Source organism: Phyllopteryx taeniolatus, chromosome 21 (assembly GCF_024500385.1).
Source record: "Phyllopteryx taeniolatus isolate TA_2022b chromosome 21, UOR_Ptae_1.2, whole genome shotgun sequence".
Classification (NCBI taxonomy): Eukaryota; Metazoa; Chordata; class Actinopteri; order Syngnathiformes; family Syngnathidae; genus Phyllopteryx; species Phyllopteryx taeniolatus.
In genome coordinates this window covers 15,504,737-15,530,507 of record NC_084522.1, presented here as the reverse complement: position 1 = coordinate 15,530,507, position 25,771 = coordinate 15,504,737, and the positions used below count along the sequence as shown (strand labels likewise).

Below are 25,771 nucleotides of genomic sequence, written 5' to 3'. Positions count from 1 at the left end.
AAATCGCTTTGACTGTTGTTTTGAACATTGTGGCTCCTAAAATGGCGGCCACATCGCAAGCCCCTTCGAGAAGACTCACCATATTGTGTTGGTCTCTGAAGGTCAAAAGAGGCGTTTTTATTATTTTCGTCGGGGTGGAATGGACAAAATGTCGGCTCAAATTGGCCGTCAGTTAGCTAGCTCGCTCGTTAGCTCAGCCATTGCCGCTCTTTGAACTTGACGCGTGACGTCACAAAGAGCACCCCAGTCTTCGCCGTGTGATTGGCGGATTGAGTTATTTTGGGCGGTCCTAATAATGGGAAGGACATAAATACCAAGTGACCAAGAAAAGCCCATTCCGAGTGTATTGATGGATGACCGAGAGTGGAAAGCCATTTTGGAAGTGGTGAGCGCGGACTCGGGCAAGATGCTCAACCAACGAGAGCAGGTAGGAGACGATTCATACATAAATCTCAAATGCGCACATGGAAATTTTTGGGATATGCAGCAAAAAGGTGATTCCATACTGTAATAATTGATCTTCATCCATAGACACAAGTGCCCGTTTTTTTCTCTGGGAGGGGGGGGGGGGGGGGGGGTGTGGGTCGCAAGCTACTTAGGTTTAAGAAAGTCATTGAATAAAGCTTTGTTTCTGAATATGTATTTTTATTTTTTGCTAAATAATGTACTGTGTGCTCCTGTTACACCGGCATTTGCTCATTGGGGATACAATATTATCCTATCTTAAATCGTGTTTAATGGTGGTTCTTATTCTGCTGTTGAGGAATTTTCGTTACTTGTTACAACTGAGTAGTAATAAAAAGTACGTGAATAAAATTTTTTTTTGCAGGTCAGCGGTGCACCGTCGGTGGTGAGCATCAGCCTCCTACCTGTTGGAGTGATGTAAGTAACACACAACTGTATCCAACTTGTTTGTGCCATATAATGTGTCAAATGTGGATGAATCCTTGAATGTTTGCATCTTCGCACACTTCCTGTTGTTCAACACGCGTTTTGACGTGTTTGTAGATTAAGACCGAACTTTTTCGAGCTGGTGCCGGGCCCAGTTCGCCATCCTCCTCGGCCATCGCCAGCGAATTCAGAGTCAGTATTCTCTGTCAAATGTCTTTCCTGGCACATGCACACAGAGGCGACATGCTGATGCTTTGTTTTCCCATTAGCACAAAGAGGAGGAAATGCGGGGACACGTCTTATATCAAAAAGCCACCAAACGCATTCATGATTTTCATGAAGGAGCAGCGGCCTTTTGTGAAGGCCGCTGCGCCACGGCAAGACAGCGCCGCTGTCAACAAGGTCCTGGGGCAAATGGTGAGTTGTGTTTGCGACAAACGTCCTCGTCGCTTGTCTGGTGTTGTTCTGCATGTGTGCGCTGACACTTTGGTGATGTCCACAGTGGAAGTCGCTGACGCCGGCTGAGCAGCTCAGTTACTTCCAAGAATCTGAGCGGCTCAGCCGGATCCACGCCACCAGGTACCCGGACTGGACCTACAGAGACAACTACGTGAGTCCCAGAGTCATTTAGTTATTAGACAGTCAAGAATAATTTCTCAAATGTTTTGTGTGCGACGACTCCATGCTTTTTTGTTTTGTTTTTGTTTAGGGCAAAAAGCAAAAGAGAAAGTGGGGCAGTGCAGCCACCAGCGTAAATCATCTGACCGGTAAGGAAAGTATATCGAAGTATTTTTAGTTCCTATAAATCTGCCCAAAGCCTACTACGTGGCTCTGAAATTCTGCCTTTACAAAAATAATGTAGAGGTGCACCTCGGGTAATTCGTATTTCATTTCAGTAGTTCCATTGAATGAGTGAAATTCAATGTTAAAATTGTGTCGTTTTTTAAAAATTGGATGATATCAAAGCAGATGGAAAGCCAAAATTGACCTCCAAGAAATTAGATTATGAACACTTGAAATGATTTTAGGTCAGAATTGGCCTTCTGACTTTATTTCCTCATAAAACAAATTCAATTAAATCGAATGACATCGAAAATGTCTTCCATGTATTGCGATTGTGGAGATGTATAATATATATCGAATATTTTGCTACTGTCCTTCATCTATCTCCCGGTACATGGGGTCGCCACAATATTTCATGACTCACGTCTCAGAACTGACCTGTGTTTTTATTCGTGTTTGCAGCGCCTGCGCCACAGCTCGCGGTACCGGCCCCGGTGCCCTCAACGGGGTCCGACGAGGACCTCGTGTCCAGTATTTTATTGGGGGACACAGACTTTGGGGGCTCCGCACTGAGCCTGGATGTGGGGCCCGAGGTGGACCTGACGGCGGCCTTGTACAGGCAGCTTGAGGCGCTGGAGGCGGAGGAAGCGGAGCAGACACTTTAAATATGTTGCAAATGTTTTAATAAATCTATATACATGTTCTACGAATTGCTTCGTTTTTGTTTTTTTTTCCTCTCGATGAATGTTTTTACGAATGTGTTTTATTAATTCTATTCTATTCTGTGTGTGCTCCCTCAAACGTGTGTTGCAAATGCCAACTGGACAGAAATATGTTTATCCGTGAAAACAATGTATTAGCAACAATAGGACCTTGTTTTGTTCCTGCCAAAAAAAATCGTGTTTGTCATTCTGCAAAGTCATTAGCGGTATCGGGGTGATGACTTTCCACGCGTGAGGCACATTGTGACTTGCAGTTGGAATCATCAACACGACACATTTGTCAGCAGCAGCGCACGCAACGACTTGTGGTGCAATTGAAGACAACTTTCCACAGCAGAAGACCTGATGCAACCTGCGGCCGTGGGGGATCAGCGTCTGGCGGCCTGACAGATTTGGTGGTCAACTTTGGGGAAAGCGTCCTGACACTCGAGCGCCTGTCTTCATTTGTCTTTCCGGTGCCGTGACGCAAAATCCAAATCTGAAATTGTCTCACTTGAGCCGTGCAGTGTAAATCCAGCCGAAATCATAAGAGATGGACCCGTGGACGTCTCGGACGAACTTCCCCAGCCGCCGCTGCCATTAAAACAATTTTTGCCTTTTGTACCATGTCGTCACAAAACTCTCGTATCTCAAGTCATCTTTTTCCATTGAAATTCCGTCCCAGCCACCCAAAAACAGCATCGAGATAAAAGAGCGCTTCTACTGTGCAAAATACAGTAATCCCCATTATATAGGACGCACAGAACTCAAAGGTTTCAGCTCACCTGTTTCATGCTTTCATTTCGGGCTCAGCACCATTTTTGAAACTGAGAGCTGCGACTGATGAATGCGAACGGCTACCAGTTTAAAGCACACTTCTGAAAGAACAAACAATTTGGACTCAGGGATTCCATTCGTTCCGTGACCAGTTTTGCATATCGCAGGTGTCGAAAGCATCACTTTTCAGGACGCCCCCCGCGGCCCCACCCCAGAAAAGGCCTGTTTGTTGCACCTTTAACATTGCATGTCAAAGAGAACAAACCATCAGCACTTTAGATTGTTCAATAATTTGTAAAAAAAAAAAAAAAAAAAAATCATTGAATAAAAACAATCAAAGACTGGTTTCATATTTTGTAATTCGCTTCCATCACTTGAACATCACTTAATCAAAGTGTGTCTGCTACGCTAACGAGCACAACTACGCTTTGATTACAAAAGAGAAAGTGGGGCAGTGCAGTATTTTTATTTGATACAAATCTGGCCAAAGCCAACTACGTGGCACCAAAAGTTCTGCCTTTACAAAAACGTGAGGTTCTCTTGTAAGGGAGGGGGAATTGGTTGGGGGCAGCGGGCTTGGGAGCAAAACTATCCGAAAACATTAAGACTATGAAGGAAAAAAATTGTGTTAAAACACATATTACAAGGAATACAATTCACATAGTGTACAGTACTGATGTGCCTTTCTATATTTTTAAGAGTTTCAAATGTATTTAAGAGGATAGAATTGTTTCTAGGTATGTGGTCGATGTTAATAGGAGTGTGGGTTTGATTGAGTCTGGTGAGGTTGATTCAGCAAGAAAAAGATGTATATGTAACGCAAAAAAAAAAAAAAGAGTTTATCAGTACATTGCTTATTTCACCTTCTGCGGCTGTTGTCCTGATTTTAATAAACGAGGGATTTCTCGATTTTCAATTTTTGTCGTCTGTTTTCTGCTTATCTTTGAAATGTTAAGAGCAAAATATTGTGCAGGTTCATATCGTACAGCTTCAAAAGCACACAAATTGAAATATTTCATAATTTTATTTTTTTCACATGTACATTTTTGATTATTATAGCTGATAGCAAAAAAAAAACCAAATTTATCAGCTCAATAAATTCAAATATTACTTCCCAATCAGGAAACTCACCTTCATATGAGATCAGTTACTTTTAACATGGAAATTGTGCAGCAGTTCGTCATTTCAAAAATATTTTCTTTGTGTTTAACGAATAGATATGTACTGAAATTAACTTTTCTACCATATTTTAATTTATTGAGATGTACTTGTACACATGAGGAGGTGATAAAAGCGGCTAGCTAAAGCTATTAAGCTAGCAGAAACCTGAGGTAAAGGCATGTAAAAAAAAACATTCTGAAAATGTTACTGGCATACTGTACTTCCATTTGACATTTATTTGCATGTAACCAGACTCGAACAAATTGGTTTGGTGTTGGTATGACAATTCAATTCCTTGACTCCTTGAATGTTTGCATCTTCGTCTTGATGCGTGTGGAGAATTGGACAGATTTCTTAAGAGCTGGCGCCGGGCACCTTTCTCCATCCTCCCCCTCGTCCACCACCACCGAAATCATCCAACTCCTCCTCAAAGTAAGGATTCTCTGCAAAATGTCTTTCCTGGCACGTCCTCACAGAGGCGACGTGCGTTTGCTCATGTTTTGTTTTCCCAATAGGAGAAAGAGGAAAACAGGTGTAATGTACACAAAGAATAGAATTAATAAATAACATTTGTAAAAACATTTATAGAGGCAATTTATATATGTACAATTGTAAAACATTTATTTAAAAAAAAATTATTCACCCCTCCTTGAGCCGTCACCTTATCGTGGTGGAGGGGTTTGTGTGTCCCAATGATCCTAGGAGCTAAGTTGTCTGGGGCTTCACGCCCCTGGCAGGGTCACCCATGGCAAACAGGTCTTAGGTGAGGGACCAGACAAAGCACGGCTCCAAAGACCCCTATGATGAGAGAAATGATTGGATTACATTTTCCCTTGCCCGGACGCGGGTCACCGGGGCCCCCCTCTGGAGCCAGGCCTGGAGGTAGGGCTCGAAGGCGAGCGCCTGGTGTCCGGGCCTGCATCCATGGGGCCCGGCCGGGCACAGCCCGAAAGGGTAACGTGGGTCCCCCTTCCCATGGGCTCACCACCTATGGGAGGGGCCATAGGGGTCGGGTGTAATGCGAGCTGGGCGGTAGCCGAAGGCGGGGACGTTGGCGATCCGATCCCCGGCTCCAGAAGCTGACTCTAGGGACGTGGAATGTCACCTGTCTGGCAGGGAAGGAGCCCGAGCTGGTGTGTGAGGTCGAGAAGTTCCGACGAGATATAGTCGGACTCGCCTCCACGCACAGCTTGGGCTCTGGTACCAGTCCTCTCGAGAGGGGTTGGACTCTCTTCCACTCTGGAGTTGCCCACGGTGAGAGGCGCCGAGCAGGTGTGGGTATACTTAGAGAAAGAGGAAAACAGGTGTAATGTACACAAAGAATATAATTAATAAATAACATTTATTAATGTACAGGCTCGGCGCCTGTACGTTGTGGTTCACCCCGGTGGACGAGAGGGTAGCCTCCCTCCGCCTTCGGGTGGGGGGACGGGTCCTGACTGTTGTTTGTGCCTATGCACCAAACACCAGTTCAGAGTACCCACCCTTTTTGGAGTCCTTGGAGGGGGTGCTGGAGAGCGCTCCCGCTGGGGACTCCATCATTCTGCTGGGGGACTTCAATGCTCACGTGGGCAATGACAGTGACACCTGGAAGGGCGTGATTGGGAGGAACGGCCCCCCCGCTCAGAACCGAGCGGTGTTCTGTTATTGGACTTCTGTGCTCGTCACGGATTGTCCATAACGAACACCATGTTCAAGCATAAGGGTGTCCACACGTGCACTTGGCACCAGGACACCCTAGGTCGCAGTTCGATGATCGACTTTGTGGTCGTGTCATCGGACTTGCGGCTGCATGTCTTGGACACTCGGGTAAAGAGAGGGCTGTCAACTGATCACCACCTGGTGGTGAGTTGGCTCCGATGGTGGGGGAAGATGCCGGTCCGACGTGGCAGGCCCAAACGTATTGTGAGGGTCTGCTGGGAACGTCTGGCTGAATCTCCTGTCAGAAGGAGTTTCAAGTCCCACCTCCGACAGAACTTTGCTCATGTTCCGGGGGAAGCGGGGGACATCGAGTCCGAGTGGACCGTGTTCCGCGCCTCCATTGCTGAGGCGGCCGACCGGAGTTGTGGCCGTAAGGTGGTCGGTGCCTGTCGTGGCGGCAATCCCAGAACCCGTTGGTGGACACCAATGGTGAGGGATGCCGTCAAGCTGAAGAAGGAGTCCTATCGGGCCTTTTTGGCCTGTGGGACTCCTGAGGCAGCTGATGGGTACCGGCTGGCCAAGCGGAATGCAGCTTTGGTGGTCGCTGAAGCAAAAACTCGGGCATGGGAGGAGTTCGGTGAGGCCATGGAGAAAGACTTCCTGACGGCTTCGAGGAAATTCTGGTCCACCATCCGACGTCTCAGGAGGGGAAAGCAGTGCACCATCAACATTGCGTATAGTGGGGATGGGGCGCTGCTGACCTCGACTCGGGACGTTGAGAGCCGGTGGGGAGAATACTTCGAAGACCTCCTCAATTCCACCGACACGCCTTCCCATGAGGGAGCAGAGTCTGGGTTCTCTGAGGCGGGCTCTCCTATCTCTGGGGTTGAGGTCACCGAGGTGGTTAAAAAGCTCCTCGGTGGCAAGGCCCTGGTGGTGGATGAGATTGGCCCGGAGTTCCTCAAGGCTCTGGATGTTGTAGGGCTGTCCTGGTTGACACGCCTCTGCAACATCGCATGGACATCGGGGACAGTGCCTCTGGATTTGCAGACTGGGGTGGTGGTCCCCCTTTTTAAGAAGGGGGACCGGAGGGTGTGTTCCAACTACAGGGGGATCACACTCCTCAGCCTCCCTGGTAAGGTCTATTCAGGGGTGCTTCGGGAGTATGGGGTACCGAACCCACTGATACGGGCTGTTCGGTCCCTGTACGACCGGAGTCAGAGTTTGGTCCGCATATCCGGCAGTAAGTCGGACTCGTTCCCGGTGAGGGTTGGACTCCGCCAAGGCTGCCCTTGGTCACCGATTCTGTTCATAACTTTTAGGGACAGAATTTCTCGGCGCAGCCGAGGCGTAGAGGGGGTCCGGTTTGGTGGTATTGCATCTCTGCTTTTTGCAGATGATGTGGTTCTGTTGGCTTCATCAAGCCGTGACCTCCAACTCTCATTGGAGCAGTTCGCAGCCGAGTGTGAAGCGGCTGGGATGAGAATCAGCACCTCCAAATCTGAGACCAAACGAGATCCCGGATACAAGCGGCCGAAATGAGTTTCCTTCGCAGGGTGTCCGGGCTCTCCCTTTGAGAGAGGGTGAGAAGCTCGGTTATCCGGGAGGATCTCAGAGTAGAGCCGTTGCTCCTTCACATCGAGAGGAGCCAGATGAGGTGGCTGGGGCATCTAATTCGGATGCCTCCCGGACGCCTCCCTGGTGAGGTGTTCCGGGTACGTCCCACCGGGAGGAGACCCCGGGGACGACCCAGGACACGCTGGAGAGACTACGTCTTTCGGCTGGCTTGGGAACACCTCGGGATCCCCCCGGAAGAAATGGATGAAGTGGCTGGGGAGAGGGAAGTCTGCGCGTCCCTGCTAAAGCTACTGCCCCCGCGACCCGACCTCAGATAAGCGGTAGAAGATGGATGGATGGATGGAAAAAAATCAATTAATAGGTTATGCACATTTTATAAAAAAAAATTGACATTGGGAAGAAATTCATAGTCTGTGCTGAGATACTGTGTATATTTTCCAGTCTGAATCAGGGTGAAGCCTCCCCTGCGCGCTCGTTGTCTCGGCCATATGGACTTTGCGGCACGTGGACGAGGAGGAGGACGCCTCGGCCGCCTCCAAGGCAAGTCTTCCAGCTCCTTGAATAGGGCAGAGGTCAGGGCCACCTCGGGTCCCACATCCAGGCCAGTGCTCCATATTGATGAGTGAGAGGACGCCTGGGCCAAATCCATCACCTGAAAGTCTCCCATCTCGAACATAGCGGCGATCAGGTCCGCCTTGGGCTCATCATGCAGGATAGAGGTGCATGTTGAAGAGGAGGAGAGGGAGGACGCCTCGGCGGCTTCTCCCGCCTCCAATGCTTCTCGCTCCCTGAACAAGGCAGAGGTCAGGTCCGCTTTGGGCCCCACATCCAGGCTCCATGTTGACAAGTCTCCCAATTCAAAAATTGAGCTCAGGTCCGCGTTTTGCCCCTCATGCTGGGTGTTGGTGAAAGGCGTGGGGCCCGGCAGAGCGAGAACAGGTGCAGACACTGCAAACACAAATACACAACATCCGTCAGTTCTGAGATGTGAGTCATGAGACTACTTTCAAAATAATTAAATGATAGCCAGTGCCGTATTCTGCCTTGACTAATGCTCAGTTTGGTTTGAAACCAGAGGTATAAACTGTTAGTCGTCGTCAAGAATTTGAGGTGGTGTTGGTAAACAATGTCAGTCGACCTTTCAGTTAAAGATGAAATTATGGACATAAAAGTACCAAGGAATATTAGGGCCACAAAGAAAGTCGAAGCTGCTGTGATCATATTCTATTCTGGACAACTACACGACATCATACTGACAGATGTTTCGAATATTGGGGTGACCCCATTTGCCGGTAGATTAAGGAGCGTGGCAAAATATTAGGCGCATCTCTGCAATGAATATTTAAGTGCATCTCAACAAATGGTAAAAACGTTCAATCATTTTATTCGGAAAAAAAAACTTTTCAAATGTCCAATTATGACCTAATTTCTATATGTAAAAAAGTCATTTCGAGTGTTTATATTTTAATTTTTGGTGGCAAATTTGGGTTTGTCATCTGCTTTTAGATAGAATCCAATTTTTTTCAAAAAAATTCTGCACTATATTAATATCCATCCATCCATCCATTTTCTGAGCCGCTTCTCCTCACTAGGGTCGCGGGCGTGCTGGAGCCTATCCCAGCTGTCATCGGGCAGGAGGCGGGGTACACCCTGAACTGGTTGCCAGCCAATCGCAGGGCACATACAAACAAACAACCATTCGCACTCAGTCATGCCGACGGGCAATTTAGAGTCTCCAATGAATGCATGTTTTGGGGATGTGGGAGGAAACCGGAGTGCCCGGAGAAAACCCACGCAGGCACGGGGAGAACATGCAAACTCCACACAGGCGGGGACGGGGATTGAACCCCGCACCTCAGAACTGTGAGGCTGACGCTCTAACCAGTCGGTCACCGTGCCGCTATATTAATATATGAAATTAATTATTTCAATTGAACTACTGAAATAAATGGTTACCAGTAATGTGGTAATAACAAGACTTTTTTTTTGGACAATTGTGCAAATGATGTCGAGTCCTCTAGCAATTTAGAGCAGTTTGAAATGACTAATAGAACAATAGTCTGTTACAGTGACTGTTGTGCAAATTGTGCAAGGACTTCAAGAAATGTATGCATGTATGTATGTATGTATGTTTAAAGTGACTTGCAGTGCGATAATCTGGAAGAGTGTCAATTGTGCAAATGGTGCAGATACTTCTCTAGCACAAGTGGCCAGTATTGGTCAACAACAGATATGAAAGTAGCGCCGAGTGGCAAGACTACGACAGTGAGTGCACGAATAATGTATAATTGGCCCGACAGAGATGTGACAAGAATCTCAAGACAAAAATGGCAGCATGTTACAAATGAAGAAGTGGTGACCAGGATGGGGAGGGTCCAAGAGGATTTTGCACACTCCTGTCTTACTTCTTGCAGCATGCAAGTCCTCAAGGGCAGATAGGGGATTACTGACAATTTTTTCAGTAGTTTTGAGTGACCGTTGTCAAAAGTTTGTCCTTTTTTGGTGGAAGGACCAAACCAGACTGTAATGGATGAACACAGGACTGATTCGATGACTGCTGGTGAGAACTGCCTCAACAGCTCCTATACTGATGTATTTGTTTTTGCAGTGCCTGCACCAGAGCTTGCTCTGCCGGCCCCGGCGCCTTCAAAAGGAGGCATGTTTTTGGGATGTTTTGGGAGGAGTGCCCGGAGAAAACCCATGCAGGCACAGGGAGAACATGCAAACTCCACACAGGCGGGGCCGGGGATTGAACCCCGGTCCTCAGAACTGTGAGGCTGACGCTCTAACCAGTCGCTCACCGTGCCGCTTACATCATATATATTTTATTTATTTTATTATTTTTTTTTTTAGTAATTAAGAAAATGGATAGTACAGGAAGTCTCTCCAGGATGCAAACAGCTCATTTTTTGTACTATATGTGTTTTTAATCTTGATATTTTGCCATTTTTTTTCTCCATTGCTCTTGCACTGTCAATATATTTTGTGTTTAAATGTGTGTGTATTGTTATTTTTTTGTGTGTATTTTATTGAAAGGATTGAACAGTACGGAATAGTAAGTCACAATTTACATTTTCATTAATAAGCAAATAAACATAACAGACGCATTAATAAGCCCTCCCATATCCTTCCTCCCTCCCTCCCTCCCTTCTGCTCAGGCGTGGTATATTGTGGATGCAGTTGCCATAGAGTGTCAAGATAATGGTATCTGTTTTAGGTCATTTTGCAGGTAGCAGACGAGGGGCGACCATCCATCCATCCATCCATTTTCTACCGCTTATCCGAGGTCGGGTCACGGGGGCAGAAGCTTTAGCAGGGACGCCCAGACTTCCCTCTCCCCAGCCACTTCATCGAGCTCTTCCGGGGGGATCCCGAGGCGTTCCCAGGCCAGCCGAAGAACGTAGTCTCTCCAGCGTGTCCTGGGTCGTCCCCGGGGTCTCCTCCCGGTGGGACGTGCCCGGAACACCTCACTGGGGAGGCCTCCAGGAGGCATCCGAATCGGATGCCCCAGCCACCTCATCTGGCTCCTCACAATGTGAAGAAGCAGCGGCTCTACTCTGAGATCCTCCCGGATGACCGAGCTTCTCACCCTATCTCTAAGGGAGAGCCCGGACACCCTGCGGAGGAAACTCATTTCGGCCGCTTGTATCCTGGATCTTGTTCTTTCGGTCACGACCCACAGCTGGTGACCATAGGTGAGGGTAGGAACGTAGATCGACCGGTAAATCGAGAGCTTCGCCTTTCGGCTTAGCTCCTTCTTTACCATAACGGACCGATACAAAGTCCGCATCACTGCAGACGCTGCACCGATCCGCCTGTCAATCTCCCGTTCCATTCTTCCCTCACTCGTGAACAAGACCCCAAGATACTTGAACTCCTCCACTTGGGGCAGGATCTCATCCCCGACCTGGAGAGGGCACGCCACCCTTTTCCGACTGAGGACCTTGGTCTCAGATTTGGAGGTGCTGATTCTCATCCCAGCCACTTCACACTCGGCTGCAAACTGCTCCAGTGAGAGTTGGAGGTCACGGCTTGATGAAGCCAACAGAACCACATCATCAGCAAAAAGCAGAGATGCAATCCTGAGGCCACCATCAATAGATTATGGGTTTACAGCTATTGTGAACATATTGTGACCATATCTTTATAACGGGGGGTTCACTGAATTCTGAACAGACTGGCTCAGGTCTACCTCAATGATCTTCCTATGAGTTTCATCCACTTTGTTCACAACGGCAGGAGTGTCTTTCACAAATTCCCTGATGGTGTCGATGTGATTGTATGAGATGAGCAGCAGGTCTTTAGGGCGCGGACAGTGGAAGACATGATACTTGAAGGCCATGATCATCAGCTCGTAGAGCTGTTTGAAAACAGACAAAACATACGTTAAACCGAGGAAATGTACACGATTTTGCCAATTTGATGTTGCTCGTTTGTTCTCATGATCAGTTTTGATTGGCACTGTCAGAGAGGTATTCATTGAATAGTATGTTCATCATTGTAACAGTAGCCTCCATTGGTGTTCCATATTGAGAACGGTTTCCGATGTCATTGTTACCTTCTCCATGCTGACCGTCTTCAGCTTCATGATCGAGACGTGCGCCAAGCGAGTTAGTACGACTTTCATTGTCCTGTGTGAATACAGCAGCTGAGGTTTCAAAAGTTCATCCTTGAAGGCTTCACTGAACATGGTCCCGACAATGTCATTCATCACTGTCAACGGGAAGGGACAGAAACACATCGTGGTCGATCCTATATAGTACAGTATGTCACAAACGGGAGTTCACGTGTCACATTTTTGTAAATAATGTAGTTAGTGTACAGTATGTACAACAGTGAAAATGTAGTCTTCCCTCAAAATAACTCCACACACAGCCATTAATGTCTAAACCAATGGCAACAAAAGTGAATACACCCCAAGCTGAAAATGTTCAAATTGTGCCCAAAACAGCAATATTGTATTTTTTGCGGCCACCATTATTTTTCCAGCACTGCCTTAACCTTCTTGGGCATGGAACAACATCCACCAGCGCTGTGATATCGACATGCAGTGTAACAGAATTCCAGTGGCAATCTGTGAAGCTCTGGAGAATTCCATGCCCACATGCAGGTGGGCACTTCATAATTTTACAGACTCCCAACCTAAGATGAGTGAACACCTGCTTTAGCATATTGCCTGTACCTCTTTTTCTGTCATTTTCAGACCACACTTCTGCAGCTTTCCAAAAAGAAACAAAGACAGGAAACAAATGTTAAACATTCCAAAATGCAAACAAATGCTTATATTTAAAATGTTTTGCACACTGTATGACAGCAACGTGACTGGAAAGTTTTCAACTTACCTTTTTCAGACTTGCCCTCAGAAGTTCTGTGAGCTTGCAGGGGATGGTCCAGTATGGAAAGCATCTCCCCTCCAAGGTTAATGAAAACCAGGGGAAGAGTTTTCATTGACATCCTGGAAAATCAGTCTGTCGAGAGACAATTCAACTTCTTGCAAGTTAGAGTTGTGATTAATTTTTTTGTTTTCTGCAGCAGGTTGTGGATTGTTTCCATGCTCTTATCTGAGCATGCCTCTGCAGAAAACTGAGCCTGTAGGGGGAGATCTCGATGGGAAGATATTGTGGATGGCTGGTATTCTCTCATCAATAAAGTTAAAGAGGGCTCATATAAAATCATGCACCAAATAGATTCAGCAAATATATATATGAAAAAAAGATTACAAGTTGAAAGTGAATACTCTTTTACCAATTATGGAATGAAATCCTCTTTTTTTTATCACTCGTCATTTGTTTTGAAGATATTTTGGGTTGACATGCAGAACTACTCATCGACTGCAGGAAAAGAACATTTTTATTCATTTGGAAACCATCCATCCATTTTCTGAGCCGTTTATCCTCACCAGGAGCGCTGGAGCCTATTCCAGCTATCATCGGGCAGGAGGCGGGGTACACCCTGAACTGGTTGCCAGCCAATCGCAGGGCACATACAAACAAACAACCATTCGCATTCACAGTCACACCGACGGGCAATTTAGAGTCTTCAATTAACTTACCTGCATCTTTTTGGGATGTGGGAGGAAACCGGAGTGCGCGGAGAAAACCCACGCAGGCACGGGGAGAACATGCAAACCTGGTTAGGGTCACGGGGCGCTGGAGCCTATCCCAGCTGACTTCGGGCGAAAGGCGGACTACACCCTGAACTGGTCGCCAATCAGTCACAGGGCACATATAGACACGGACAACCATTCGCACTCACATACGCACCGTCACTGAGTGGGATCTGAACCCACGCTGCCCGCACCAAAGTCAGGCGAGTGTCTTGGTACGACTTCTTTGGAAAAATACCACATTTATCACAAGATGAGGATTTGCTCCAAACCCAGCGTTGTTGCTTATGGGAAATGATCTTATTTAGCACCATGGTTGAAAAAAAAATAAGTAATTGAAAACTTTTTGGGAAATATTTGATAGACAATGTATTTTTTTATTCATCATTTTTCTTTTAATTTATTCTTGCCTTGTATAACATCCTTCAGTATTTGTGTATAAAAATGCATCTCAATGAATTTGAGTATTGTGCAAAACTTCATTTATTTCATAACTCAGGTCAAAAAGTCATGTATGGGTGTTTATTTGATGACAGGCCTTTTTGTATTCTTGATGTAAAATTTAAAGAAAACTATATTTAAATAGATTCTTTCAATAACCAGCGGTGGGCGTGCCTAATTATAAGTGTTGTCTAAAATTTCATGTTAATATTAGTATAGGTTGACATTTTTTTAGCAGTTTTTTGGTGGTATTTTACAATTGTCACCCTGTCCCTAGCACAGGGTTTGGATATATGAAGCTCGATCTTCCTACTAAAAAATGCTAAAATGGTGTCACTTTTACCATAAATTCCTTTAAATATAATAGAATTAATGATTTCTCATCATATATACAAAACATTTGTCCCTTAAAGTTGCTGTCATTACCGCCACATTGACCATCTTCATATCAATAAAGTTTATTCAAAATCAGATTCTTTATTTCCCTGTGTCATTTTGTCTTGTCACTCAAGCACATGCTAGGGCAGAGAGAAGTTTGATAACTGCAAGAGTAAGTTTTTTCTTCATTTGTACCCTTAAGTCACAATATTTTTATTGCATGTCATTACTAAACGACTTGTAGTGTTAATATGTTTAAAGATTTTCCTGTAAAAACTTGATAATCATATAAAAATGTTGTACAGGACTAGCTAGCTAAAAGAAAAATTTAAGCTAACTCCACCAGCATAGCACAGTTAGCTTAAAACTTTGAAATGTCATTACCATCACGTCATTACCATCACAAGATTAATCAATTTTTAATCAATATGCCATTGTGGCGGTAATGGCATTTCTCTAGGGTATCTGACAAATAGACCAAATTAAAAAACATATAACTTAAATCAATATATATGGACGTGAACAGATTCTGACTAACAGAAAGATGACAATTAAGGTAAGGTAGGTATATATAAAGTTTTAGTGACATATTATTTTTGGGAAAAACGAAAATCAAATAAACACCCATACACAGTCAAGTATTTCATGATTTTATTTGAATTTATTTTAATTTATTTGAATGTATTTCAATTTATTTAAATGTATGTGTGTATGTATGTATGTATTTATTTGTTTATTTATGTATGTATTTATTTATTTTAGGATTTTGATATTTTAGCCTACTGCACAGGTATCAAATTCAAGGCCCGGGGGCCGCATGCAGCCGGCCACATCAGTTTATGTGGCCCCGAAACCAAATCGTTTTTGTCGATTTCCATGAGATATTACAGTTATTCATTCATTCATCTCCCGTTCCGCCTATCCTCACGAGGGTCGCTGGTGTGCTGGAGCCTATCCCAGCTATCTCCGGGCGAGAGGCGGGGTACACCCTGAACTGGTCGCCAGCCAATCGCAGGGTGATTTTGCAGTTATTTTTGCTAGTTATCCATAACTAAAGCATATGTAATGAGGAGATGAAAAATGTATATGGTTTCACAGTCATAATGCAACTCTGAGAGAAACTGTACCAGCAATGCGGCCCGCGACAAAAATGAGATTGACCTCTGGACAGCTAACAAGAATTAACCCACAATTCACCATCACCAGAAACTACAATTATTACATGTAATGTAATAATTGTAAACGAAAAAAATGGAAACGATTTTCAGGATCAAATTTATGAGGGAATGTCTGGCCTCCTGTTTTTCCATGTGTTTAATTCATCTGTATAAAATGAGTCACTCTTTGAACTCTGGAAATAATGAACTTTCTACAATATTCAGTTTGATAAAATTCACACCTCTGTATATATTTTAAGACACCCCTGGCAAAATGGATGGATGAACATAGACGTATATTGAACACTGTACATAGTGTTAAAAAAAATAAAAGATCATTTTATTGAATTGACATCACAGCCTAAAAATACGGATGAACTAAACAAATAGAATTGCAGTATTAAAACTCTAATATCACAAACTCTGATCACTTTATTTGACAAGTTTTTGTTCCACTATAAATATCTGCAGTTATCTTTTTGGTCAGTAGAGAGCAGTAGAGAGCGAGCAATCCCCTGTAGAGAAGAGATCAGTGGAGCAAGTTGGGTGCAACAAGTGACTGCGGTTCCAGCCTCCAGTAAAAAAGTCAAGCCAGCAGAAACAACGATTGTTCATACTAAGCATTACGGTAACACGGCGCCAACGTGCTGCAAGGACCAACTTCAAAATAAAAGCTTCACATATTAATACATTGGACATAAATGGCGTTTAGGTGAAGGTCAAAACTGAGCATCATATAACCTTAGTATAGGCATTACATTGTACTGGATCCCATTAGATTGTGTAGTCTCATTGAAGACTAATGTTTTACATTTGTTTGCAGTGTCTGCGCCTGACATGCACCAGCATCCTACATGAGGGGCACGAGACGGACCTGATCTACCGAGGTGGCATAGGGTGGCAAATGCCACCCTAAAAGAAAGCCTTGCTACCCCTGCTGCCAGCCCAATTTGCAGCGACGAATTTGACATTTACGATCAAGGAACACCAATGTCTGACTGAAGGCAATGCAGCACGAGATGACGAGCGGCTGCAGCGCCAGCGCAGTAACACACTGTTTTGTTTTGAAAAAGCGAGGGCGCTAGGACGCACGAGTCAGGAGGAAAGAAGACACAGGGGGAGAGAGGTACAAACTGAGCAACTGTCTATATGTCTATCTAGCAAGAAACGTCATTAAAATGAAAGCACAGTGCTAGTATAGTTGCAGTGCTGATTTTGAGCTCCTAAAAATCCGGATGAAGGACGTTGTTTTGCTAACTGTACATGTAATGTTAGCTCAGTCTGTCGTTTTCTGTGTAAAGGCCAACATCGATTCACTGTCTGGAAAACGCTGTGAAATTACTTTTAATCTTACAGACATGGAGAGCAAAGGTAGCATTTGCAGTTTTTGTCTCACCAAAGAGAAAGGGGACAGAAAGAGAAAATGAACAGTTGAGCAAGGGTGATGGAAAAGATGAAGGTGAGGTGGAATGAGAGAGAAAAGACGAAGGTGAGGTGGAAGGAGAGAGAGACGGGCAAAAGAAATGTGATGAAATACAAGCCCATGGTGACCAGGGACAGGAAGAGCTTGGGAGAACACCACAGTGGTGAAGAGATGGAGGCGGGAGAGCATCAGCAAGATGAGGAGGCAGACAGCGAGAAAGACGACGTGCAAGGTTCAGACAGTGAAAGGGAAAGGAGAGTGCCTGATCCATCTCCAGTCGAGCTGGTCCTCATGGTATGGAAGTTGTTGCTGCATAGTATACTCAGTTACATATAAATAAGAGCGACAAATGACATAAACAGACATTTTGTTGTAAGGACATTGCTTCGACTTCTTAAAATATATACTCAGGCCAGGTTTAATTCCAAAATTAAACAAAGTCCGAGTGTATGTTATCACAGTCTGATGGTGATAATTAATTTTGTTCAGATCTAATCTTTCCTCCCCTCCGTCTTCTAGACATATCCAAGTCCAGTTGCGAGGTGCCAGCGCAGCCAATGCGAGACAGTTTCCCTAAGACCCTCCAGGGAGGAGCCAGAAGAAGCTTCCGCAGCAACTGGTACAAAGTTCATCCCTGGTTAGAATTCTCACAATCAAAAGATGCAGCTTACTGTTTTGCATGTCAGCATTTTCCCTCGAATCAAGTTCGTTCAGTTGTTGGACCCATACCAGGATGTTTTTTACGAGTTGTTCACATTGTGTAAAATAGTGGTTGTTTTACCTGTGAGAGAAGTTTTTCATCTCTCCAGCTCATAAAGACTTATTTGCAGTCTACTATGACTGCAAACTGCCCCCTTCTTGCCACCCCATAAATATTTTTCTCGCTCTACCTCTGGGCATTACAGACATTATTTAAAACACTTTTGCTTTTGATTTTGATTTCCTTCTTATTTCACTACCAAACAAGCTTTGAATCAGTTCCCTACCAGCATTTTTTTCCCTGAACATCTTCCACAGAAATATGGGAGTTCGCCCAACCAGTCGTGTTTCGTGGACTTGGAGAAGGCGTTCGACCGTGTACAGAAAATGGATGGATGGATGGATGAAAAGTGATGGTTTTGGAATTGTGAGGATTCCGCCTGACACCTGCGATACTGGTCACGGAACGATTTCAATTCATGAGTCAAAATTCCACTGTTTGTTATTTCAGCAGTGTGGCGTAAACTGTAGCAGCTCTCACTTTGTGGAAGGTTGGTGGGCCCGAAATTAAAGTGTGAAATATGTGACCTGAAACTTTTTTATTCTGTACGTTCTAAATAATGGGGATTAGTGTATATTTTCTGTGCAACACACACAGAATAGAATTAATAAAATACATTTGTAAAAACATTCATTGAGAGAGGAAAACAAAAACGAAAAAATTCATAGAATATGTATATAGTTTTATTAAAACATTTGCAATATATTTAAAGTCTATGCTTTGATCCGGCCGCTTCCTCCGCCTTCAGTGCCTCGAGCTGCCTGTACAAGGCCGAGGATTGGGAAAACAAAGCATCAGCATGTCGCCTCTGTGTGCATGTGCCAGGAAAGACATTTTACAGAGAAGACTGACTTTGAATTCGCTAGCGAAGGTCGCGGAGGATGGCGAACTGGGCTCGGCACCAGCTCGGAAAAGTTCGGTCTTAATGTACAAACATGTCAAAATGCGCGTTGAACAACAGGAAGTGTGCGAAGATGCAAACATTCAAGGATTCATCCACATTTGACACATTATATGGCACAAACAAGTTGGATACAGTTGTGTGTTCAAAGATTCAATTTTACGTTAATTTTATTAACGTACTTTTTATTACTACTCAGTTGTAACAAGTAATGAAAATTCCTCAACAGCAGAATAAGAACCACCATTAAACATGATTTAAGATAGGATAATATTGTATCCCCAATGAGCTCCGGTGTAACAGGAGCACACAGTACATTATTTATCAAATAATAAAAATACATAGTCAGAAACAAAGCTTTATACAATGACTTTCTTAAGTCTAAGTGGATTGCGACCCTAAACCCTAAAATAAGTCAATCCGCCAATCACACGGCGAAGACTGGGGTGCTCTCTGTGACGTCACGCGTCAAGTTCAAAGAGCGGCGATGGCTAAGCTAACGAGCGAGCTAGCTAACTGACGGCCAATTTGACCGACATTTTGTCCATTCCACCCCGAGGAAAATAATAAAAACGCCTCTTTTGACCTTCAGAGACCATCACAATATGGTGAGTCTTCTCGAAGGGGCTTGCGATGTGGCCGCCATTTTAGGAGCCATCCATCCATCCATCCATTTTCTGAGCCGCTTCTCCTCACTAGGGTCGCGGGCGTGCTGGAGCCTATCCCAGCTGTCATCGGGCAGGAGGCGGGGTACACCCTGAACTGGTTGCCAGCCAATCGCAGGGCACATAGGAACAAACAACCATTCGCACTCACAGTCATGCCTACGGGCAATTTAGAGTCTCCAATTAATGCATGTTTTTTGGATGTGGGAGGAAACCGGAGTGCCCGGAGAAAACCCACGCAGACACGGGGAGAACATGCAAACTCCACACAGGCGGGGCCGGGGATTGAACCCGGGTCCTCAGAACTGTGAGGCTGACGCTCTAAACAGTCGTCCACCGTGCCGCCATTTTAGGAGCCACAATGTTCAAAACAACAGTCGAAGCGATTTTAGCTTGGAAAAAAAGACAAATATATCCATGACACTCCGTTAATGTCCTGTTGTGGGTGGTCGTTTTTGCCAGACACAACATAAATTGGTTCAATTCATCTAACAGCCGTAATACATTCAGACATATTGTAAAATTGAAACAAATGGCGGTACATTTCTTGTATTTCCCTCAGGTTTCCAAGTTTTCTCAAGTATTTAGCTGGCCGCCATTTCACAATATTTTGCTGTTAACGGTACAAACCACAGCAAAAATGAATCAGAGTGACTGATTAAGTGTACGCAGAGGTGGCGAGAGAAGCCAAATACTGTACTCAAGTCAGAAGAATGTGACTCGTCTCAGTAAAAAGCAGTCCTCCAAATAATTACTTGAGTAAGAGTAAGAAAGTACCCCGTGAAAAAACACCTAGTGAGTAAGTAGTGAGTAACTTCAAAATGTTTTTTTAAATCAGAGCATGAACGGCAAATAAAATCGAAATAGATATCATATCATTTCGTCATTTTGCTGATTTGTGCTTATATTTAACCTGATGGATTGTATTTTTTCACTAAAATAACAAACAAATTCATTGCATGATGATTTCAGAAAAGGATTGCTGTCTAGCCCTGACTAACTCTTGGTTAAAATTACAAAGTCTTTGTCTGTCGAGGTCATAGTCAATTTGGAGTTGAGTTTTTCTCCACGTACGTTCTGCTTTCCTACACTTTGATTTAGAGGTCTTTAACATCAATGTGCTCCTCCACGGTGTTCTAGGTCGCCTCAAGATTGTCATAGTTTTAATAGCAGCGACAGCATTCATGACATTTGAGAATTTACAGGTGAAATTATCCAAAAGTCCATCAACTGTCTCAGGATTCACAGTTTGTGGCACAGCAATGGTTTCCATAAACATAGTGGCGGTAAGTACGTTAATAACAATTTTTTTTTGCAGGTCAGCGGTGCACCGTCGGTGGTGAGATTAAGACAGACCTTTTCCGAGCCGGTGCCGGGCCCAGTTCGCCATCCTGGGGGGTGAAGTAATTTAATTAAAAATAAAGTAATCCATCCAAAGTAAGTATTCTCTGTCAAATGTCTTTCCTGGCACATGCACACAGAGGCGACATGCTGATGCTTTGTTTTCCCATTAGCACAAAGAGGAGGAAATGCGGGGACACGTCCACCGCCGCGTCTTATATCAAAAAGCCACCAAACGCATTCCTGATTTTCATGAAGGAGCAGCGGCCTTTCGTGAAGGCCGCTGCGCCACGGCAAGACAGCGCCGCGGTCAACAAGGTCCTGGGGCAAATGGTGAGTTGTGTTTGCGACAAACGTCCTCGTCGCTTGTCTGGTGTTGTTCTGCATGTGTGCGCTGACACTTTGGTGATGTCCACAGTGGAAGTCGCTGACGCCGGCTGAGCTGCTCAGTTACTTCCAAGAATCTGAGCGGCTCAGCCGGATCCACACCACCAGGTACCCGGACTGGACCTACAGAGACAACTACGTGAGTCCCAGAGTCATTTTGTTATTATACAGTGGAGCAACAACAGTCAAGAATAATTTCTCAAATGCGTTTGTGTGCGATGACTCCATACTTTTTGTTTTGTTTTTGTTTAGTGCAAAAAGCAAAAGAGAAAGTGGGGCAGTGCAGCCACCAGCGTAAATCATCTGACCGGTAAGTACAGTATATCTAAGTATTTTTAGTTCCTATAAATCTGCCCAAAGCCGACTACGTCGCTCTGAAATTCTGCCTTTCCAAAAATAATAATAATAATAACATAATATATAATATATCCATCCATCCATCCATTTTCTGAGCCGCTTCTCCTCACTCGCGTGCTAGAGCCTATCCCAGCTGTCATCGGGCAGGAGGCGGGGTACACCCTGAACTGGTTGCCAGCCAATCGCAGGGCACATAGAAACAAACACCCATTCGCACTCACAGTCATGCCTACGGGCAATTTAGAGTTGTCAATTAACCTCCCACGCATGTTTTTGGGATGTGGGTGGAAACCGGAGTGCCCGGAGAAAACATACAAACTCCACACAGGTGGGGATGGGGATTGAACCCGGGTCCTCAGAACTGTGAGGCTGACGCTCTAACCAGTCGTCCACCGTGCCGCCATATATAATCCATCCATCCATTTTCCGAGCCGCTTCTCCTCACTAGGGTCGCGGGCGTGCTGGAGCCTATCCCAGCTGTCATCGGGCAGGAGGCAGGGTACACCCTGAACTGGTTGCCAGCCAATCGCAGGGCACATCGAAACAAACAACCATTCGCATTCACAGTCATGCCTACGGGCAATTTAGAGTCTCCAATTAATGCATGTTTTTTGGGATGTGGGAGGAAACCGGAGTGCCCGGAGAAAACATACAAACTCCACACAGGTGGGGACGGGGATTGAACCCGGGTCCTCAGAACTGTGAGGCTGACGCTCTAACCAGTCGTCCACCGTGCCGCCATATATAATATAATAATATTATAATATACATTATTATTAATGTTTAATTTTAATTAAATAGAAAATATCTTCCATGCATTGAGATGCACTTATATGTTGATTATAGAGATGTTCCTAATATTTTGCCACTGTCCTTCGTCTATCTACCGGTAAATGGGATCACAGCAGCTTCAATTTTTGTTATGGCCCCAATATGCTTTGGTACTTCTGTCCATAATTTCACCTTAATCTGAAAAGTGGACTGAAATCTTTACATTGTGGACCAAATTCTTGACGACTACCATTTGGCCATTTCCAAAGTTGCAGAAAAATGGGTGTCAGAGCAGATTGTCCATTATTTAATCAGCAGCTGCCCCTCTCTCCACGCCATGCAGTTTGGTTTCAGATCCAAGCATTCCACTGAAATGGCTACATGCCTCTTCATTGAGAAAATAAAATCTTCTCTCGACAAGGGTGGAGTTGTAGGGGCGGTGTTCTTGGACCTCAGGAAAGCTTTTGATACAGTAAATCACTCTGTTCTTCTGACCAAGCTCTCAAAATTTAACTTCTCTCGCAAAGCTGTGAGCTGGATTGAATCATATCTGCATGACCGAACACAATCTGTATCAGTTAACAACTGCAGATCAGAGTCTCTTAGGCTAACCTCTGGAGTCCCTCAGGGATCAATATTGGGCCCCCTTTTATTTAGTCTTTATATCAACGATTTGCCCACTGTTTGCTCTGAAGCAGAGTGCGTAATGTATGCAGATGACACAGTTTTCTTTGCTCATGGTCGCTCCAAAGATACTGTTGCTGCTAAACTCACTAATACTAATGTCCTGTGTCACAACTTGGTTGCAGGAGTGCTGTCTACAGCTAAACGTTTCTAAAACTGTAGGCATGTATTTCACTAAAACAAATAGAGTATCACCTGACCCCGACATACTTGTTAATGGAGAAAAAATGCAAATTGTCAGCCAATACAAATATCTTGGGTTAATAATAGAGTCACAGCTTTCCTTTAAAGCCCATATTGACAAATTGTGTAAAAATATCAAATTAAACCTCGCAAATTTCCGTGCAATTCGGAATGAAATGTCAACTGAAGCTGCAAAAATTTACCTGCATTCGATGATTCTTAGTCACTTTAACTATTGCATAACCAGTTGGTCCCAGGCTGGTCAGAATGCAAAAAAAACATTGGAAGTTTTGTACAAACAAGTAATTAAAGTGATGGATAAAAAACCAAGGCACTATCATCGCTGTGCAATTTAAAAAAAATACAGTCTTTTAAACTGGGACCGTCTTCACATATTTGCAGATTTAAATTTGATTTATAAAGTACTGCATGATTTGGCCCCAGCTCCTCTGGCTGAGTTCATCAGCCAAAGAAACAGCTCTGAGCGTGTCACTCGAGGCTCTGTCAGATTCCTCTGCGCAGGAGCACTTTCAGTAAGTCAGCCTGGTCAGTGAGGAGCGCTGGTGAGTGGAACTCAGTACCTGAGGAGGTTAAACTGCTTACAACATACAAGGCCTTCACAAAAAAACTGAAAATGTGGCTAGTTAACACCTATAGCTGCCAACACTAAAAGACAAGTATGTTATGTTGTCTTTTTGTTATGATCAAAAAAATTATGGTTTTATTCTCTCTTAATAGTATAGTTTGATTATGTATCCTGTATTATATTGTCTTGTAGATGTATTTTACTGCTTTTTTACATCATGGCCAGGGGACTACAGATGAAAACTAGCCTTCTGGCTAATTCTGGCTTTTTTAACCATGTGTACTTCATGTGTTTTATGAAATTGCATTGTCCCCTTTCAAAAATAAACTGATAAACTGAAACTGAAACTTCCAGTTACTACCTCTGTTTCCAAGCAAACTGAGCATTATATAACCTGAGGAAAGGCAGAATATTGCAGTGGCAGTCATGAGATTATTTTGAAAGTCGTTTCATGACTCACGTCTCAGAACTGACCTATGTTTTTATTTGTGTTTGCAGTGCCCGCGCCACAGCTCACGGTACCGGCCACGGTGCTCTCAACGGGGACCTCGTGTCCAGCTTTTTATTGGGGGACACAGACTTTGGGGGCTCCGCATGGAGCCTGGATGTGGGGCCCGAGGTGGACCTGACGTCGGCCTTGTACAGGCAGCTTGAGGCACTGGAGGCGGAGGAAGCGGCCGGATCGGAGCATAGACTTTAAATGTATTGCAAATGTTTTAATAAATCCAGAGCTCAACGAGGCCTGACCTCGTGTCCAATTTTCTCTTGGGAGACACTGAGTTTGGGGTCTCAGAATGGGGCCTGGATGTGGGGCCGGTGAGGCAGCGAACTGAATGTTTGCATCTTCGCACACTTCCTGTTATTCAACACGTGCGTCTTGAGGTGTTTGGACAACAGGACAGAACTTTTCCAAGCTTGTGCCTGGGCCAGTTCGCCATCCTCCTCGACGTTCGCCATCGGATTCAAAGTAAGTATTCTCTGTAAAATGTATTTCCCGGCACATGCACACAGAGGCGACATGCTGATGCTTTGTTTTCCCATGAGAACAAAGAGGAATAAATGCACGGAGAAGTCCACCGCGCCTTACATCAAGAAGCCCCCTCATGCATTCATGATCTTCATGGGGGTTTTGTGAAGGCCGCTGCGCCATGGCAAGACAGCGCCGCTGTCAATAAGGTCCTCGGGCAACTGGTGAGTGTGTTTGCGACAAACACGTCCTCGTCGCTTGTCTGTTGTTGTTCTGCATGTGTGCGCTGACACTTTGGTGATGTCCACAGTGGAAGTCGCTGACGCCGGCTGAGCTGCTCAGTTACTTCCAAGAATCTGAGCGGCTCAGCCGGATCCACGCCACCAGGTACCCAGACTGGACCTACAGAGACAACTACGTGAGTCCCAGAGTCATTTAGTTATGATACAGTGGAGCAACAACAGTCAAGAATAATTTCTCAAATGCTTTTGTGTGTGATGACCCCATGCTTTTTTGTTTTGTTTTTGTTTAGTGCAAAAAGCAAAAGAGAAAGTGGGGCAGTGCAGCCACCAGCGTAAATCATCTGACCGGTAAGTACAGTATATCTCAGTATTTTTAGTTCATATAAATCTGTCCAAAGCCTACTACGTGGCTCTGAAATTCTGCCTCTACAAAAATAATGTATAGGTGCATCTCAGTGAATTAGCATTTAATTTCAGTAGTTCCATTGAAAGAGTGAAATTCCATATTAAAATTGTCGATTTTTTTATTTTGTATTTTTTTTATATATTGGATTATATCAAAGCAGGTGGAAAGCTAAAGTTTACCACCAAGAAATTAAAACATAAATACTTGACATGATTTTTAAGAGAGAAATTAGGTCAGAATTGGCCTTCTGACTTTTTTTCCTATCCATCCATCCATTTTCTGAGCCGCTTCGCCTCACTAGGGTCGCGGGCGGGCTGGAGCCTATCCCAGCTATCATCGGGCAGGAGGCGGGGTACACCCTGAACTGGTAGCCAGCCAATCGCAGGGCACATACAAACAAACAACCATTCGCGCACACATTCACACCTCGGGGCAATTTAGAGTCTTCAATCAACCTACCACTCATGTTTTTGGGATGTGGGAG

At 44.6% G+C, this 25,771-nt stretch overlaps 2 protein-coding genes, 1 long non-coding RNA gene and 1 pseudogene across 4 annotated transcripts; 3 read left to right on the top strand and 1 right to left on the bottom strand.

Annotated features, from left to right (window-relative positions):
* LOC133471450 (protein OSCP1-like) overlaps window positions 1-12,986 on the bottom strand; it is a 33,414-nt pseudogene extending 20,428 nt beyond the window's left edge.
* Window positions 139-24,399, top strand: LOC133471449 (transcription factor 7-like 1). 2 transcript variants are annotated; one of them, XM_061760989.1, is made up of 7 exons: window positions 139-427; window positions 830-882; window positions 1,009-1,083; window positions 20,878-21,037; window positions 21,123-21,230; window positions 21,344-21,401; window positions 24,171-24,399. In XM_061760989.1, the coding sequence occupies exons 1-7, from the start codon at window positions 350-352 to the stop codon at window positions 24,299-24,301; spliced, it is 663 nt and encodes a 220-aa protein (XP_061616973.1). In that variant the 5' UTR covers window positions 139-349; the 3' UTR covers window positions 24,302-24,399. The 2 variants fall into 2 exon arrangements, with proteins under 2 accessions (XP_061616973.1, XP_061616972.1); XM_061760988.1 differs by lacking the exons at window positions 20,878-21,037; window positions 21,123-21,230; window positions 21,344-21,401; window positions 24,171-24,399 and adding exons at window positions 1,161-1,308; window positions 1,394-1,501; window positions 1,601-1,658; window positions 2,137-2,380.
* On the top strand, window positions 15,943-18,047 carry LOC133471451 (uncharacterized). Its single transcript, XR_009786216.1, has 3 exons — window positions 15,943-16,242; window positions 16,438-16,740; window positions 17,557-18,047. It is a non-coding gene; the product is annotated as an uncharacterized LOC133471451 (long non-coding RNA).
* Window positions 24,400-24,439: 40 nt separating the features above from the next.
* LOC133471471 (lymphoid enhancer-binding factor 1-like) lies at window positions 24,440-25,571 on the top strand. Its single transcript, XM_061761033.1, has 4 exons — window positions 24,440-24,639; window positions 24,717-24,863; window positions 24,950-25,057; window positions 25,172-25,571. Exons 2-4 carry the CDS (start codon window positions 24,732-24,734, stop codon window positions 25,256-25,258), a joined length of 327 nt encoding a protein of 108 aa, XP_061617017.1. The 5' UTR covers window positions 24,440-24,639; window positions 24,717-24,731; the 3' UTR covers window positions 25,259-25,571.
* Window positions 25,572-25,771: the final 200 nt, after the last annotated feature.